At 49.4% G+C, this 18,859-nt stretch overlaps 1 protein-coding gene across 4 annotated transcripts in view; it reads right to left on the bottom strand.

Moving 5' to 3' along the window:
• Positions 1-1,039: 1,039 nt before the first annotated feature.
• The window catches only part of map3k4 (mitogen-activated protein kinase kinase kinase 4), a 25,639-nt gene continuing 7,819 nt past the window's right edge, over positions 1,040-18,859 (bottom strand). For 3 of the 4 annotated variants that reach the window (XM_086181382.1, XM_086181383.1, XM_086181384.1), the window contains exons 2-27: positions 13,898-14,085; positions 12,358-13,772; positions 11,014-11,274; positions 10,692-10,844; positions 10,426-10,583; positions 9,738-9,854; positions 9,551-9,650; positions 9,340-9,423; positions 8,980-9,246; positions 8,754-8,903; positions 8,137-8,298; positions 7,429-7,562; positions 6,742-6,820; positions 6,550-6,628; positions 5,546-5,639; positions 5,161-5,283; positions 4,114-4,214; positions 3,952-4,032; positions 3,684-3,875; positions 3,529-3,599; positions 3,326-3,442; positions 3,077-3,236; positions 2,869-2,991; positions 2,633-2,739; positions 2,122-2,301; positions 1,040-1,228 (exon numbers count right to left, since the gene is read on the bottom strand). In XM_086181382.1, the coding sequence (XP_086037508.1) occupies positions 1,208-1,228; positions 2,122-2,301; positions 2,633-2,739; positions 2,869-2,991; positions 3,077-3,236; positions 3,326-3,442; positions 3,529-3,599; positions 3,684-3,875; positions 3,952-4,032; positions 4,114-4,214; positions 5,161-5,283; positions 5,546-5,639; positions 6,550-6,628; positions 6,742-6,820; positions 7,429-7,562; positions 8,137-8,298; positions 8,754-8,903; positions 8,980-9,246; positions 9,340-9,423; positions 9,551-9,650; positions 9,738-9,854; positions 10,426-10,583; positions 10,692-10,844; positions 11,014-11,274; positions 12,358-13,772; positions 13,898-14,085 (4,717 nt within the window). In that variant the 3' untranslated portion in view covers positions 1,040-1,207. The remainder of the gene's footprint in view (positions 1,229-2,121; positions 2,302-2,632; positions 2,740-2,868; positions 2,992-3,076; positions 3,237-3,325; positions 3,443-3,528; positions 3,600-3,683; positions 3,876-3,951; positions 4,033-4,113; positions 4,215-5,160; positions 5,284-5,545; positions 5,640-6,549; positions 6,629-6,741; positions 6,821-7,428; positions 7,563-8,136; positions 8,299-8,753; positions 8,904-8,979; positions 9,247-9,339; positions 9,424-9,550; positions 9,651-9,737; positions 9,855-10,425; positions 10,584-10,691; positions 10,845-11,013; positions 11,275-12,357; positions 13,773-13,897; positions 14,086-18,859) is intronic. The other variant, XM_086181385.1, reaches the window with a different exon arrangement.

Here is an 18,859-nt window from a genome sequence, read left to right as displayed (position 1 = left end):
ACTCCTTCCTCTCCTCACCTTTGGTCCGCATCACTTTCTTCAGGTTTCAACAGCGCTGCACTCAGATGAGATGAGCTGGTGTCAGCAGCTTCAGCCAAAGGACTGAGTAGAGACGCAGGAGTCATACACGTCTTCCAAGAGCAGTTCCAGGATTTTTTACACCTGAGTAGAGTTTCCATGACCAAACATTCCCAGAAACAACAACTCCACAGCAAGATGTCCGTGTGTGTTTGACACGCCCACCTACTGGAGGAAGTACCCACGATTGTCTGTTGATCTTGACTGAACAATGATTTCTTGCACTTTACCTCCATTTCCTGGCTGTACTTGGACTTCACATTTCCAGGCCAGACACCGGAACCCATTTTAAAATTCTATAAATTTTCCTTTTTTTCTGAGCGACTGAACCCTGACAAAGCAACAATTTTCATTTCCTTTGTGACGATCCTCTTCAGTCATGACTCACACACTTAAAAAAAGATTGGTTTATTAATATTGTTTGTACATAGCAAACACTGTAAGAGCAGCAGAGGACCAGAGGTTTTGTGTGTGTGTGTGTGTGTGTGTGTGTGTGTGTGTGTGTGTGTGTGTGTGTTTTCAGCAGCAGGGAGGAAGAGCTTGCCTCGTTTCTCCTCTTCATCAGCTACACTCTGGTCAGACGAACATCTTTTCACCAGCAGCTCGACTTCAACATTTACTCCTCAGCAAAGGCAAAGAAAAGGACGTGATAAAATCCCGCCTCGCGCTTGTCATGTGATCAACTATCAGGATATTTGGATGGTGTTAGGATGAGCGTCTCCTGAAGTCATCTTACTGCCTCCTCTACTCAACTGCCCCCCAGTTTAAAAGTGCCATAGGTTTTGACCCCCCCACCCGACCAGACCCCTCCCATTTAAAAAAACAACTCCTCAATGCCTTTTCAGAGGTCTCTTCACCAGTGAGAACAACAAATGTGGCAATAATTACTTTAACTTTACAATATTGTTTATACAAGAATTAAAGCCAATCCTATTCTTACAGTATGTACACCCCCCCCCCCCCCCCCCCCACGGAGACGGGACCCTTGGCTCCGTAGGTCCAGTTGTCCTCTGAAATGATTTCGTACGAGTTCCTCAGTTTAACTCCATGTGCCTTCAGCTGAAACGCCTCCACAGTTCGTTAGCAAACATGTCCAGTAGTGCTTCAGTGTAAACGCCTGAGGTTCCACTCACTCTTCATCTGTACAGACCTGAAACACACACACACACACACACACACACACACACACACACACACACACACACACACACACACACACACACACACACACACACAGGTCATTCCTGCCCGGCGGTGGTCTCAGAGCAACATCGCCATTATCAAAAAACACGTTAACACCATCATGATGGGACATATTTCAGTTTCATACATGTTAGTCATGTTATTCACATGTTCTCCTGCTGACTTACAGCTACTGTGGCTAAGTGCACGCTAGCAGGCAGCAGCACCATGTTCAACTAAACATTTCACTGATCCAGAGAAATAACCTTTATTTTAACCTTCGAATGTCCTTTGTGTGCACTGGCACTAATCCATGGTAGCAACAACCTCCATCACAAACACACAACATGGCGCTAACATTGGGTTCGTTGGCATGTATCTGCATACATGGATACAGATAGGAGTTCATTTAAAGCCTAAAAAAGCTGTACTTGTACTCAGCAGCATTGTGAGCAGGATGCTAGTGTCAGTGCTCTGCATGCCAACACACCTCATGCTAGCAGGCTGATGACTGGTAGATCTGACGTGTTCATTTATATGCTAGGATGCTGTTGTGCCAACCCCTCCCTGATGCTCCCTGTGTCTGGTTTATCCTCTCAGGTCACTACAGAAGCTCTGATGTTCTGATGGGCCCGGTGTGACATCATCAGATCATCAGCAGCAACTCCGACGGTAGCTGAGGCTGGTGTTTATGTCGATAGCTTTGCAAATATTTGCTCGTGAACCAAATGTGTTGAAGTCTGATGACGGGGCTCAATCACCACAGGGATCCAGGACAAACATCCAGGAAAATGTCAAGCTTTGACCTCCTGGTGGCGCCAGAGGAGGTCAGGGATTCATTCTGTGCTTGGCTGTGCTCACCTTAACAAATGGGTGGTCCAGCAACATGCTAGCTGTCCAGCGCCGTTTGGGTTCACTCTCCAGACAGTGACCCAGGAAGTCCTTCCCCTCGGTGCTCAGCTTCTCTGGGATGGGGGGTTTATGGCCCATTCCCACTTTGTACATAATCTGAAAGTTGTGCTCATACTCATGCCAGGGTCTCTGCAGGTGAAGACAGACGCAGTGTGCAACGTTAGAGCCTCCACAGATTTCTGGGAATTTGCTGCACTTAAGAGGAAATTGTGAATTCATTAAAACTGATAACCTCTTAAAAAAACATCTATAAAACAATGTCCTTGGTGGGACGTCCAGCTCCGTGGACTCAGAGTCAGTGTTTTAACATAAAGAACCTTGAGGCTCGACGCCCCTTTAAATAACTAGCACATGATATTTTGCTCAACTGCACTAAGGCAGAAAACGCAAAAACCAGAGGCAGCAGCTGTTGACAACTGGATCAGCCAACTGTGCCGAGGATGCAAAGCTGAACGTTCACCTTCCCAGTCACCATCTCAATAAGGACGCAGCCCAAACTCCAGATGTCCGCGGCTCGTCCGTGACCTTCGCCCTTTGCTCTGGTGATGACTTCGGGGGCCATGTATGCTAATTAAGTGACACAATGACATCATATGTCACCATACGTACAAAGGAACACGTGTGTCTATTATGATCGATCCAGTATCCAGAGGAGCTTGATACACGGCGAGAACACAGGATGACATCACTCCTCACCCGCTGTTCCCAGCGTGCTGTTCACCTCCCCCGGCATGGTGTGGGTGTTGTTCCTCAACTTCACCGAGCAGCCAAAGTCTCCCAGCTTGATCAGACCAGATGACGTCAGGAAGATGTTGGCGCCTGATACGACGAGAGACGCGGGGTCGTTAAGTGGTTAAAATAAAGAAACATGAATGTGAGAGGCCGAGGTCAGGAGGACACTGACCCTTGATATCACGATGGACGATGCCGTGCTCATGGAGGACGTTGATGGCTGTCGTGATCTGTTTGCTGTACAGCCTGATGACGTGCTCCTGCAGCCCCAGCCTGGACACCTCCTCCAGAGTGCCCTCGTCACAGTACTCCATGAAGATGTACATCTCCTCCTGAGGGAGCAGACGAGGAGCTTCATACTGATCTGCTGCCGCAGCACCGTCGCTGAGAGGGGAATCGCACGTATGAGAGGAAGTCTTACCCGGTGGAGTTCCACTCCGAAGTAACGCACCAGGTTCGGGTGCTTAATGCCCTCAAAGATTTTCAGCTCATCTGCAGTCTCCTTGATTGTTTTGTGGTCGTTCGGCTGGAATCGGATCTGATTGAAAACAAAGAACATGTGAGGGAAAAACTTCCCCTGCAGCATTCGTGAAGACTTTGCAAACCATTCAATTGCCCTCTGACCTCCTTCATGGCCATCAGCTCTCCTGTGTCTACATTGATGCAGGTGTACACTTTCCCGTACTGGCCCTCACCTGTTACCAGACACACAAGAACATGTCAGCGCCGTGTGTGTGCGCGTGCATCACGACAGCCACATCACCGGCAGCAAGCCTCACCGATCTTGTTGCCCCTCTGCCACTTGAAGGTCACCTTCCTGAGCCCCACGTGCATGACGTTGTCGTAGGACTTGGGTGTGTGACACACTTGACCAATGATGTTGCGCTGCTTCATCACAGCATAACGTTTCTCCTCAAACTTTCGGATGGAGCGACGAACTGCCTCCATGGGGCTCTGCCGTGCTGCGGTGTCTGAGAAGGAAGCAGGATTTAGTGCTCTGGTGTGGGGTAATGATTCTGTCCTGAATACTGACTGGAACCACCTCACCCTTGGACTGGCTGATGAAGGTGCGGAGCTCCCAGCTTCTGCGCGCGGTGCTATTAGGGTCTCCTTTAGGATACGAGGGTTCTGAGGGTTTAGGGAGGAAAGATTGAGCACATCAGAGGAGCGACCTCCCACACTGTGGCTCAAACGCTGAGGATCACCCACCTTCTCTGTCCTCCGTGGGGCTTGAATGGCGGCTCAGAGATTTGAAATGCAGCTCAGCAGCAACAGAGGACAGGCGGTCATTCTCATGGTAGCTGGATCCCCTGAAACAACACACAGGATTTGCTGCTTGTTCTTCTGTTGATGGTTCGTCAAGCACAGATGCAAACTTCTCACCCACGATGGGCTGAGGCAACCTGAAGCTTTCTAGTATCCTCTAAACTAAGATTTAGATGCTCTTGGTGGAAATGTTCAACACATCAAATACTTTGTTTGAAAAATCATTTGATTAAAACAACATGAAGATGCAATACAATATAATTCACATCTACGCTGAAATCCTGGGATCATGCAAACCAACTGAATAAACCATGTGACCAGAGAGCCATCGTAGAGTTGGAAACACGGGGGGAGCACACAAGAGCGCACACAGAGAAGGCAGTGAATCACCAGCATCAAAGCAAGGCTGGTTAAGGGTTACAAGCCGAGCGGCAGAGCTCACGTTCCAGTTTCACACCGCGCACAACCGTCCCGGTCTCCTCCCGGACCACTCAGCTGTTCACAGACCAGCAGGCTGTGAGAGGCTCTCCTCAGAGCAGCAGCAACGCCGGCCGGGCTGTGCTGCATTGTAGCAGCTGTGAGGTTCTGGTATCTAACACTAACATCAGGAATATTATTGGGATTCCTCTCAGCCGCAGCCGGTCCAGTGACATCAATCTGCCATGCTGTCAATTCAACAAGCGTTAGCTTCTCTTTATCATGACAGAATGAGTTGTTGAGGTTCCACCCTTTTCATTTTCACCGAGGGAATCGAGAAGTTCATCTCATGCTTGATGGAATCACAAGGATAAAGGCTATAAGCCCAACGATGGACCTGTGATGTCAGAGTGATGAATTCCTTCAACGATTCAGAAGTGACTGGCGAAGCTCTACTCTGCACCAGGATGACATCACAGATGGTCGAGGGCTCAAATACTCTCTGGTTCAGAACCACTGGAGTTTTAGTATCTTGACAAGAATGTCTACCAGGTGACTTGGGGGCAAGGCTACCTGACGTCATTGGGGGTGGAGCCGGGCGCTTTGACATGGCTGTGCTCCCCCGGGCCCTGGACGACAGGACGGGGGCCATTAGGGAAAAGCTGGTTCCGGAGGTCGCAGGGGAGACTTCGAGAGCTGTGTGGTAAAAAAACACACTGAGTGTGTAAGTGTGAGTGTGAGAGAGAGTGTGTGTGTGTGTGTGTGTGTGTGTGTGTTTGGTTACTGGGACAAACACACATTCACTCAATGCAATCAAAGAAGAGTATTAACGTTCTCAGTGACAGAAACACACACAAGCCTCTAGACACACAAGCACGTCATTAGAAGCAGGGATGGCGAGGCGCCGTCAGCCATGCAGGAAAGACTCTGAACGCTCCGTAGAACTCTGACCACCAACCTGAAACCGTCTGCGTTGGGGATGAAGAGGTTGGGGTTTGGTGGGTCACTGTGACAGCGAGGAACTTTGACAGGACGGGGGCTGTTCCTGGCAGCTGGAAAGAAGAACACGAGCGCTTCATTTAGCCGTGAAACACAAACCAGTCTGAAAAGCCCATAAATCAGCAGGCGGCAACTAGCGGCCCGCGGGCCAGAACTTTCTCTCCAGTAGTGACATCAGCAAATTCTAAACGTGGTGCATCTTGCTCGGCCCACATGAGCGTCCGGTGTGGAATGTTCCTCCAGCGCGCCTGAGTGGCGGCTCGCGGATTTGCCTCACTGAGCTAAAGACGCTCCGTTCCTCTTTTGTTTTGCCTGTTTTCAACAAGACAGCGTGACAGCATCTCATCAATCAGCTCCACGCTTTGGCCTCTGGTGAAACCTGTTTGGATCCTCTCGTGTCCTGGCGGCCATCGAAGGGCCTGAAACTAACCTGGCCCAAGGCCTGACCTAGTTTTAGGCCCTGGTATGAGTGAACCCAGGTCGGTGGAGGGGCCTAAGCTGCGATGGAGCATGAGCAGACAGTTTCAAACTACTTCTAAAAATTGAAGGTGGAATGGTGAGACTGATGGAGCTTCACTGCTGTCGACGTTCTTCCCTGTATTTAGTTTTAAGTTGGCCATCAGTTATAATTTGACGGTCATTTTGGAGGAGGGAGAGAGAACAAACCTGTTTCCTGAATATTGCTTGTGTGCATCTGAGCTCACACTACATGAGCAGCTACAGGGTTGAGAATGCCAAAACAAACCAGGAACTCTGATGGCAACACACACACACACACACACACACGCACACGCACACACACACACACACACACACACACACACACACACACACACACACCAAACACTCTCATTTGCTCTCCAGGAATCCATGTAATATTTCACTTCCTTTCCCTGAGCTTTGTGTAACAACATGTGGACACGGATCCGGATCTGCAGGGCCCTGATCCTGCTGAGCTCTTACCGATGTACAGGCCGGTGACGGGGCTGTGAGGTTTTCCAATCACATGTCCGATGCACTCATTCATCAATGCTTGTAAGTTCTGTGAAAGAACAAGAAACTCTACAATCATCATGTGTAATAAATGCATCATTTATCATTTTCAAGCATGCTGGTTGCCTGCTGCTCAGTCAAGGACAAAGGTAGCCAAGTTACCAGGAAGTCATCCTCCGGCAGCGCTGATATGAAGGCCGGTTCGATAGCCTGAAGAAAGTCAAATCCCTGAGTCGCCCACCTGGGAGAGGAAATGCAACCGTGAATGAGCGCCTCTCCTACGCTTCATCTCCTCCTCAGCGCTGACGGCGTTACATCAGGAAACACGGAGGAGTCGAGGTCACTGAGCCGCCGCCGATACTTGGTATACACATACAGGCTAATAAGACACGTTTAACTGGATTGTGCAGCGCCGTGGTGCCAAAGTTCATCATGATTATAACTGACAACAGACCCCTGCTCATCATTTAATGTCTCTTCTTGGTTCACTTAAAAGGTGAAGTGGCTGCTGTAGCTGAACAAGGTCACAGTCGATTACCATCCCATCATTATGTCATGGAGCGCTGCCACGGTAACTTGTTCCCACACAATCATGTATTGCAATTAGGGTATTTCCTTTTGAAGCTGCCAATAAAGCAGAAGTTTTTAACTTTATGTTTGAGGTTACTGGGAGTCTCAGACAGTTTTTGTTGTTCTCATTTTGTTAGGTTTTTTCAGGTGAGGTCAGTCGTAAACTTCCTGTCAGTGATGTCACATCGTCACATTAACACATTTCTGCAAAATGAAAATGGAAAAAAGTAGGGCGGTCATTGAAGACCGGCCTCAGACAGAAGAGAGAGACATTCCTACCTGGGCTTGGTGCCCCTCCCACTCTCACACTTGGTCAGGACATATGTCATCCACTTGCGGGCAAAAGCTATGTAGCGTTCCCCGATCCTCTGCCGGAACTCCCCTGACATCAGGCGCACCACCTCCTTGTGGTACTGTGAATCACAAAACCAGGACATGAACCAACCAGCTGTCAAGCTGCACACAGACACACAGAGTGACGCGGCCCTGCTCTCATTTACTCACTGCTCCAGCCCCTTCTGTGTACTAATACTTCATGCCCCGCGCCATACTATCACTGCAATAGACTTTGTGGTCTAACGTGTAACTGACGCAAGATGTCAGCGCGCCAAGACGCAGCAGCTTAGCAACAAGATGGACGAGCCTACGCTGACCACAGGGACACATCTGTCCAGAAGTGCTGCGTGATGGTTCCCTTCAGCCCACGTTCCAGACCGACACTGTCTCCAGACATACTGACTCAATAATCGTCCTGTCAAAGCTGATCGCTCGATCACTCCGTTCATGCTCATTTGTCCTCTCGACCATTTCAGCTAAAAACAAGGGCCCCTCCCATTACGCTAGGACTGGGACTGAAGAAGGAAACTTTTTTTACCCTGTTTGTTAGCATTTTTGCCAAACTCTGCGCCTGCACAGTTCTCAGAGAGGAAGCTGTGGTGTTGATCTGCAGGGCAGAGTTAGATTCTCCTGCCCCCTGCAGGCTCCTACCTCAAAGGCAAAGTTGTAGCCCTGAATCATCGCTTCTCTATAGTACTGCTGCAGGGTGGCCGACTCCGACTCCTCCACTTCAGCCTCAAACTCGGTGGTGAACATGTACTCCACTCGGTCGATGGCAGTGCTGATTTTGATGCATAGCTGCAGAGCTTCATCCTGTCGCCGGAGAGACAAACAGTCGAGAAGAAAGGTGATGAGGACACAAAGCCTCACAGTGAAAAACTGCGACAGCCATTTTCAACTGAGGTTTAACACAATCACGAGCTTTCTGAGAGTGACAGACACACCAATACAGTCTGGTTGGATCTCAGGGTAATAAAGCAGAAATTCAGGTTTACTGACGCAATTGTGGCAAAAGGTAGGTTTGACCATGGGACACAGATGTGCACCCGCCATTACAACACCTGGAAAAAACTACTAGAAACATTTTATTAATCCTGTAATGAACACTCTTTACTGTTCATATATCAGTGTTTCCTGATGTACTCCATGCCACGTTCTCATGTCTTGGGCCTGTTGTAGGTGGGCTTGAGCCAAGAATGTTTGAAGCCACAGCGTTTCTTGGTTCTTGTAGAAGAGTGGAGCTGCAGCACGTGTGGTTCTGTGGGTACCTTGAGCTGCTCCAGGGCCCCTGCGATGAGAGGCTGGCTGGATGTCTGCTCCCGGCTCAGAGTCAGCACATCCTCCATGGACTGCTGAAAGGCCTTCCGCTGAGCCACCAGGTGAGCCGACTGCATCACTATCAAGAGCATGTTCTCCACCTGAAAGCACCAGTCGGAGGTTGGTACACACACAAGAAAACCACACATCTACATTCACCCACAAGGTGTGTCATACCTTCATGGCCCTCAGGGTGTCAACAGTTTCCATCTGGGGAACCAGTTTGAGCAGCTCTCCGTCCCACTGAGCCCAGTCACAGTCAGTCGTGTCCCCACCTTTGTGCTTACTCATCAGCAGGTAGGCCTCGTCCTCTGCGATCTCGTCTGGCTCTTTGGAGCAGTCTTTGCCTGCAGCAGCATTGAGAAGCTGCAGGATGAGAGGCCGCTGAGCCATTAAACCACAGGGAACGAAGACCTGCAGCTCCTCCAAACCTGGAATCTGAACCTGAATACAAAACAGATAAGCAGGGTTGATACAGGAAAGGCTGGGGGGTGCAGACATACAGCTGAAAGTACCATAAAAGGGCCTGAAACACACCTTGACATAGTTTCTCTTCTTCAGGGCCTCGAGGACACAAGCAACCCCATTAGTGATGCTGAAGTCTGCAGCAACCTCCAGGTCCTGCACAGAAAGGAAGCCATCAAAGTGTGTCACAGCAGCAGCGTGTCACCGAGCAGAGGAAGCACCGCCACTGTCACCGAGACTTTCTGTTTCAAGGGAATCAAAACTCTTCACTGCAGTGTCTCACCTTGCGAAGCATTTTGGCGAAGCCCAGAGCCTTGGAAGCTCTCTCCCTGGCCTCGTGAAACAGCTCCTTCAGCGACCGGCTCGTCTCAATAACTGAGCGCCTTCAACAATCAAAAGGTTTCCAGTGAGAAGCATAACCCTCAGCTTGAACAACACAAATACAACATGAGCCATGTTATGCTTCTTACCTGATCTCATCAGAGGCTGTGCTGTCATCAGCGCTTTCCCAGAATTCATTGCCACTCTTCTGCAGGCCGGTATCAAGGAATTCTCCTGTAGATTTGAGCAGCATCCCAGCAATGTCACTGGAAAGAGGAGAACACACTTCAGTTTCCATGATCAATGAGCTTTTAACCTCCATACAACAGAAAAGAACCTACATCTACGTGGTCCTCAACTAAGTGATGTGACTCAAAGGGACGGCGTTTAAAAAAACAAACTGATGGGAGTGAGGATGGTGGCACTCTCTCCACCGACAGGTGTAGCCGAACCCACGAGCAAGGAGAAAACATGACCGTGTGGCCACACCTTCAAAGTGGAGTTGTAGCTGTTGTGTCCCGACCCGTGTGGATGCTGATGTAATTATCACTTCAATCCAAATGTAAAACTATGTTTGTTTTTTCATCCAAAAGCATCATTTTCCCCTAAACTTAAGCAGACCTTAATCACTGCTTGCTTTTGGCATCATGTGTTAGCAGCAAATTAGCAACCGTTGGAAGTGTATTAGCTTCTGTGATCAATGTGCTAGCAGCTCTGCTTTAGCCTCTGTCAGCAGTGTGGTAGCCGCCTGTTAGCCTTTGAATCAGAGAAGACAGAGCGGTGCCGTCACTGGTCGGCCCGCAGAAGCCAATGGAACGCCAAATACAGTTCACGCACCAGAAGAGCTTCCCAGACTGGGCCTCCCCTCCTCGGATGTAGGGGGTGATGACCTTGGTGAAGTGCCACTCCTCCTCCAACAGGTTCTTTAAACTGTGAGAAGCTTGAGGCAGCTGCTGCAACATCTGGATCCAGCTGTGCATGTAGTCAAAGTAAACCTGCAAACAACAGCAACACATCAATAATGCCTCTCTGCAGTCATGATACAGGATCAACGAGAGGCGAACGACAACTCCAGTGAGTACAGGGAGGAAGGGGGGGTTTACCACAAGCATCTTGTGAAGATCCTCCTCAAACTCATCAATATTGGCATTTGTCTGCAGGCCCTGAGCGTCGGTCACCACGCCGCGCAGCATGAACTGATAGTACTGCTTCATCAGGAGGCCGCCTTTAAGAACCTCCTTACACTCTCGCACCAACTGCACAGCACATGTAACCAGACATTAGCACTTCCAGATCGCATAGCTGCGATATCTCCGCCGCGCTGATCTTTTACATACAGACGAATAAGAACTCAACACAACGAGCAATCACTCATGTTATAAATGTGGTTTCAGAGTAACTTGTGATTCCACGGCCACCGCTTGCCTGTTTGATACTGAGTAGTGACGGCTCCCCAGCAGGCCTCTGTTCAAGTCGCAGTTTAAGGCATTCGTGAATGACGTTGAGGAGGACCCTGCAGAGCACGAGGAACGCTGGTCGGAAGGATGGGAGTTCCATGTCCAGCAAATCCTCCCAGGACACCTGATCCGCTCCGAGTTCCGGATCGGCCGAAGCCGTGCAGGACACGTGGCGCGACAGCTCTGGCAGGTAGTCGTTGTACAGCATGGGGTCCGGAAAGTCTGCAAACTGCACACAGCACCAGGGCAACAGTAAGAGTGATATACCTCCCAGTATTTATACAGCGTACTTTAACACGTTTAACATGGCGTTACAGTGATTTAATGTTGTGTTGTTTTGTCATCAAATGTCAGCACGTCGCTGCCCATCCGCCCCTAGACAGAGGCTAAGATGTACAGCAGCTGATGTTGGCCAACCCTGCAGCCACTGAACCTCGTCAGCACATTAACCAATCAGCAGCCTCACAAGTCTTCACCTTCCTGCTACATTTCAAGACAGAGGGCAGTGTGTGGACGTCCCTGTGATGATCCGTCTCAGCAGCCGGATGAGCCGACTAGTCTCCTCTTCCAACCCTGGACCTTTTTTAACTTCTATCTGGGAGAGCTCCATCAGCGCAGTTTCCCCAAGTACCTCATTCGTCACTAACATTTACACTGCAAACATCCCAACTAGATGCTTGGCTGCTTTGGCTCTGATGTCCAGAACTGTATCATAACCTGTTCAGGTGAAAGTCAAGGTAAGAGTTAGAGCTAAAACGTAAAAAGCTAAGATAACTGCATATGATGGTTCTGGTACACAGTATCTACTTCAATGTATTGTAAGAATGAGTCCTAAAACGTGAGCTAGCGTGTACATAATACATCAGTAAATGCCTCTTTCTTCCGTGGCATCTTAAAAACAGCAGTTGTTGTTAACAACCGACTAAGCACGACCACAGAGGTCGTCTCGGACTCGCCTGGCTGCGGTCGTGATGGAAGAGGATGTAGGCGACGTCCAACCAGCAGTCAAAATCTGACCATAATTTATCTTGAGTTCTAACAATTACAAAATGAAACCCGACAAAATATATCTATTATTTGTATTAATGTCATGTTCTTATTTGTTCCAGACATCTTTCGTGGTTGGGGTGAAAGACTCCACCCAGGTGGGGCTGCAACCTGCATCTCGGCGTTTCTCTCTCTTTAAAGACTCAACAGCCTCTTTGTTGTACGTTAATATTTTCCCCCTCACAAGAAGCTGTCAAATTATCAAGATTATTGATGATGAAATCTGTCATGAATCAATGTGCAGTTACAGGTGCGACTGTCTCACCTCCAGTGCAGGACAGTGGCGGAGCAGCGCGGCCCGGGCCCGCTGAAGAGAGCGGTCCATCAGTTTATGTAGTCTGAGGATCAGTTTACGCAGACCCATCTGCTTCAGTGCTTTATCAACAAATGGTCTATAGATAGCTGTAGGGCAGAAAACACCGCCCCCCACAGGTGCTTCTGCACTTCCTGCTGCATCCGTTGGGAGAAGCTCTTCCTCTGACAACATTTGGGCAAATTTACGGGTCAGGGACGGAGACATGTCTTCCTCTGCATCACGTCTCCCTCCCTCCTCCTCCCTTTCTTCCCCATCACTCTCAGCTGTGAAAGTGGCTGTTGAGTCGTTCTCCTCATCCTCCTCGTTCTCGTCTTCTTCATTGCCACGGGAGCAACGAGGTGAGGGGATCTCAAAGACAGGCCACCCGATACGGGAGAGGTCAAGAAGGCCCAGCACGGTAGCCATAACTCGCAATTTTTGGTTGAGGTCCTGGGTGATGTTGAGCCACAGACAGAGCGCCTGCACCCTGCCCTGGAAGTCCCGTGCTGCGTACTTTTCATAGTCCTTTTGCAGGGCCTGCAACGAGGGGTACAACGCTTCCACAGACTCTAGTAACTCCATAACTCGCTTAACCTGCTCAAATGCCAGCCGCTGCCGCTGAAGGTGTTCCCTGCAGTCAGCGCCAGAACCCAGAGGCTCTGCCGCGTTCATCCCAGCTGAGCGGCAGGCACCAAAGCCCCAGGCATCTACTCCACAGTGGTTGGTCTCTGCTACGGCAATCTCCCTCTCCTCTCCACAGACTAGATCTGGAACAGTCTGATAGTCCCAATGAACTGTCTGAGACCCCGAACACTGGGACACACTCAGGTTTTCATAGTTTACCTTAAAATGCAGCACCTCGCTGATGATGTCAGGGATGGCCTGGCGAGCAGTGAAAAGGAAAAGATCCTGGTCGCTGGTGGAGCGTCGCGCATGCCACGCCTGCAGCTCCAACCAAATGACTTCATTATTGTGACCCATGAAGGCCATGTTCTCCAGGCCTCTCTGCTCCTTCTCCTTCCTCTTGGAGGACATAGATGTGAGCTTGAGCAGCAGCCGTAGTGTCTCAAAGAACTTGAGGCGGTCTGCCGGACAATCTGTCCTGGAGGTTTGGCGGTGGGTCCGGGCCATATGGGGCATGGACACAGGAAGTTTACAACTGCTGCAGCCCAGGCTCAAATAATGCTTCCTGGGATCCATGCTGAGGGCACCGAAAGGACTCGATTTGGAGAGAGGATCCAGCATGAAGGTCTCAAAGGTCTTTTTGTGGTCTCTCTCAGTGGAGCGCAGGGTGGCCCTCTGCTTCTTGCCCTGCTTGTAGCCGTGCTCCTCAGGTGTCTCCACCGGCCTTGGACTCTCTTTCAGGACAGACAGGCTGAGATCCGCTGAGAGACAGAGACACACACACACACACACACACACAGTTCAGCTGGTACAATGCAGGTAAAACACATTCACAATAATAAAAAGGTTATGAACTTAACGACAGTCTTTCCTCTCGTTAACTTACTCTTGTTGGGAGAACGACCGGCACTCTTTGCTTGGCTGTTTTTGTGATGTTTGCCAGACATGCGTTTCATCTGACGGGGGGTGTAAGGAGGAGATGTGCCATACAGAGGCTCCTCTTCTTCACTCGGAGAGTCCCAGAGTTCCTCGGTCTCATTCTGTTGAGATTCATCCTCCATTGGGCTGACCTGCCTGTTAATATCAAGAGCAGAAAGACCATCCATTGACACAGGCTTCATATGCATTGACACAATAAGCGCCGTCACCTCAGGTGCATTTTTAAACTTTCTGTTACACCAAACCAGGAAGCCAAAGGAGTTTGCACAGAGTGAGCTTAGCTGGACCCATAACAGAGTGAGCAGCACATCTCCTGTAATCAGACGAGTGGTCTGTCTAGAGGAGGCCGACCGTCTCCTCCAGTGTGCTGGACCACGGCGGTCCAGAGAGACGCTGGTCTAGGTACCGAGAGGGAGGACAAGGAACTGTCATTCACGGCCATTCGTGTGTCAACTTCTTCTAAAACAGATTACAAAAATAATACCTGAAAGAGACATTTTTGTAATCTGTAGAAAATCTGACCGACACGAATGCAGAAGAACCACAAAGCTTCCTGGAGATCAACGTTTTATCACAACAATGAAAGTGCTTTTGATGACAAGGAACCTTTACAACATGTTGAAAGTGGGTCTGAGCTCATGGAGGACATGTTGGTAACAGTCCTCAGACCAGCTACTGGCCGTCCTAAAAGTTGCTTGATGATGTCGTCATGCAATTTGCACTAATTTGCATGTAATGGAAGTTATATGGTGAAGAAAGGATGAAGAAAAATCCCCTAAATATGTTTAGAGTGACAAATTCCCTTTTTTCCTTGTCTATCCTTGTTTAACGTTACATTTCGATTAAAAAAGAACTGGAAGCACAAATTAGAACAGAACCAACAGCTGGGTTTTATAGTTGCCCACTGCGCTGCTACACAGTGACACTGAGCAACCAATTAGTCTCACCTGTGACCATTTTGGCGATAACCAGACACATCAGAGCACCAGCAAATACTGACGCGCCGCGATACTGAAACTAGAAACTAAAGGTGAAGAATGAACAGCAAATTCTCCATTTAATTCATGTAGGACATTGACGATGTTTTCAAAAGTGGCGTATTTCCTTTTTGTCTTGGTTAAAGTTTCTTAAATTTATAACATTGCGAATGTCAATTTAAGAGGTGCACCTAAACTTTGCGTGGCCCTCAACTTCTTTACTTACAGAAAGGGACCTCCGGGACAAGCGCTGGTTGAACACACACCACATGTGGCATGAGGTGTTTGCAAGTAAAATACAGAAGCTGAAATTTTAAGAATTAAAATTTCATTCTGACTGATGAGTCTGTGCATGATGACTAATTTAATTAGTAATTTTTCATTTGAAGCAATAATAATCCAGCCGTCAATGCAAGATTCCTGCACAATCGTGGACAGCAGGACGGACGTCTACATCCTGCACACAGCAGTAGAGGCAGGACATGGAAGCTCCTACTGAGCCGCACGAGGTGTCACTCAAAAGCTCCACACGTGTGTTTATTGTTTACATGGAAACAGAGCAGAGGAAGAACTGAACAGTGCAGGAGAGGCCGGGTGTGTTTCTGGATGTAAGAATGCACACGGCACAAAGTCAGTTTACTGGATTGGTTTGCCGGACTTTTACCAGTAACAAGAAAAATCGACCAACACGTTGTTGATTGGTTGATTTCTAGGAGGCAAAATATGTGAGCTGATGAAAGAAGTATTTATCCCACCCACTGTTGGAATTGTATCTTATAATGTTTTCCATTGACTGCATCACACAAATGGTAGTTTCCTGACAGTGAGGTTCATCAGCCATTTATACCAATATTAATACACCAGTGAAAAGGTGGCCAACACTCTGAGCAGCAGGCCTGTCACAGGTTACAATGTCAGAGTTTTGTTAGCTAATGCATTTCTGAGGGGTTTTTAATGGGATTAGAGAGAAAGGTTGGATGGTCTGACCCCTGCTGACAAAAACAAAAAGAGAGGGAACAGGAGGGGTCAGGAAAGATGGCGTTCTATATGCTGGACTCCATGTGTCCTTCCATCGATCATCTGACTGAAAGACATTCCATAACACGCGCCTGCCACTGGAGTTGAAAGGGGCAAGGCTGCATCACTTTGACTGTGTGTGTGTGTGTGTTTGTGTATGTGTGTGTCGGGGGGGGGGGTAATCTGGAAATCACTTGTTTAAGCTTTCCAAGGAGCCCCAGTGAGAGAGCAGACCTCCACTGCCCATCTGCCCCACTGCAGACTCTGCGTCCCCCGGGAGCAGCTGTGGAGGGCCAGAGGCGGCCGGCAGCCACCTGCTGCAGACCCCAGGGCTTCACGTGAGACCGCAGAGCAGAAATACAAGCAGCAGTACAAGCATCCCACCATGACAGTCGTGACATTACAGAATAACTCCTGCAAGGGTGCACTTAATGAGAAAAGTGTGTGTGTGTGTGTGTGTGTGTGGGGGGGGGGGGGCTTGTTCTGCAGGAGAAGGACAAGACAGAGTTTTTTCAGCATTCAAGCACAAGACCGCTCAACAAGTAATCTCTCGACAAGCGTTCATCACACCGACGGCCACAGCAGTGGGGTTTTGTGAGGCAGAAATAACTGCATTTAGAAGGCAGGTGAGTGACGGGCGTAACCTGCCCCTGCAGCAGCAAGTACTCCAAAGATGTGAACCCTGCACAAACAAGTGGGAGCCGATTGTGTGTGACACTGTAAACATTCCCCAGCACGCACGGGTGTGTGCTGACTAAAGGACAGAAATAGTACATGCATGTGAGAGGGTTTTTAAAAAGACATTTCTCCATGCAAAACAGCATGACTCAATCACTCAGGAATGACAGCGGAACCAATGACGCCATCACTGCTGGCCTGCGTTATTTGTTTGGTTGCCATGACGCATTTCAAGCACACAGTGTGCTGCATTGAAAACTGCCCAAATGTGTATTCTGAATTCTTTGTTTCTAGCTGAATGTGACTGAGGCCACAGAGAGAAAGTTCCTGCCCTGCAGTTAACCATCGCAGCGCCGCGGTGTCCAAGCTGTGCCTGCCTGGCTGCCACTGGGAAATTATCACTGCAGATGGCGTCTGGCTGCTCTCAAAGGCTCATCTGATGCCTCATTGGGCCTCCGATAAAGGCCAGAGGAATGCCCCAGCCCTGCGGCAGCAGCTCTGAGTGCATAATAAACAGCACAAAATCCAGAGTCTTTTCTGTACAGCAACTGAAGCAGTGATACCAAGAGCTGCCAGAGTTGGGGGGGCTGACCTTTGACCCCCAACCACCCACACTATTGTACCAGGAAGGGGCTCTCTATTGTATAGTCCTGACACGTGGCCCATGAGGCCCACAGCTGAATAGCACACAGCTGGTTAGAGAGCACGCTTGCTCACAATGGCCAAACCAAAGAGGATTTTTAAAGAGGGGAAACGGAGAAGTTGGACGGCTTCTGAAAGAGCACCCTTTACACTCATTAGGTCAATCGCTCTGGCATAACCGCTGCTCTCTGGGCCAAAGCCAAACCTTTATCGTCCCCAAATCTGAAGAGGATGCGTCTCCTGGTTACTTTCAGTGAGCCAGCAAACCTGCACGCGTCCGTCTCCAGGGAACTGTAACTCTAACAGCCGGCCGGTCTGGGACGCAGACGCAGCTCCCTGCGTTTGTACCACAAAGTACTTGACCCCACCCTTCTCTGGAACAGTGATACTGCCAGGAACAGACCTCCCAAACTCCTGCATGCAACTGTGCAGAGCAAACATGCAGAGGGCTGTGCTCCTGCAGGCCGGGACACTGCATGCAAACAAACACTCACTTTCATGTGAAAGCTCAGGAAGTCGGAGCGTTTAAATGTCTGCTGAGATTCCTGGACACAGGCAGCACCTTCAGCCTGAGAGAAGAGCTGCTGCTCAACACAGCCACACCAAGTCACATGATCTCACTGCATCTAAATGTGGTCATTGTTTGCGCTCTCCCGCCGGTGAATGCTGTAAATGACATGTTTCTTCACCTTGTGCCAATCAAACGCAGCGCAGGCACTCATCTGGACACGCCCCCCCCCCCCCATCAGCCTCATGCTGCATTTATTCCTTTTCCCTTCATTACAAATAAAGCATTAACCAGCATGCAGTGCTTCAGCAGGTCTACTTCAGTCATGACAAAGACACTGCAGTTGGAACGGAACCAACAGATGAGAGTCGCATTACTGCTGCAAAGCAGGTGAGTGAGACAGGATGCAGTTGGGAAACGCTCGCCGACGGTCCGCCTGTCCTCACAGAACGTGCAGGCACTAATGAGCTTTAGCCGTGAGCGTCTAAAGGCTCCGCGTGGCTGCTTGCCACTTTGCACAGTCAACCACCACATCCTGAAATCTCTGGAATGCTCACAAGCCACGACGTCTTCAGACTGAGACATAATCACCAAGGACCTCTGTACTCGCAGTGATAGCGGCAGCCTTCAGTTGCACCCAGGCTGAGCTCACAGATAGGACGTAGATCTGATCCATGGGTCCAGACTGACCCACAGCGACATGCTGTGAGAAGGTCAAAGGTCAAGCAGGCGTTGCATAATCTGTCAGGCTGTTTGTATGTTATGGAAGTGGGAAATAATGTGGAATATTTGTTTCATGATTTCCAGTGTTGTTACTGAAGACAGCGCCTGACTCGTTAACAATGGTGTGAACCGTCTTTACAACCCATCCAGATTCTGATCCAGATTCTAGGGAACGACCCAGCGAATACGCGTGTGGAGCTTCTACAGCCACAGGACCAAATCCGGCCCGACTTCAGTAGTGTTCTTTCTGGTGCACGCTGACCCGTGAGCGGCTCTCCTGAGCAGCTTCACCTGCGCCCAACCGTCCAGGAGACGAACGCCACGTCTTCACCTCAGCAACCTCTCCTGAGCTCCTGGGCCCTGC

This window comes from Aulostomus chinensis, chromosome 16 (genome assembly GCF_037954235.1).
Source record: "Aulostomus chinensis isolate RoL2024-O1b breed Wild chromosome 16, RoL_Achi_v1.0, whole genome shotgun sequence".
Taxonomy (NCBI): domain Eukaryota; kingdom Metazoa; phylum Chordata; class Actinopteri; order Syngnathiformes; family Aulostomidae; genus Aulostomus; species Aulostomus chinensis.
Note: the sequence above shows the minus strand (reverse complement) of the source record. Positions and strands in the feature narration are given on the sequence as shown.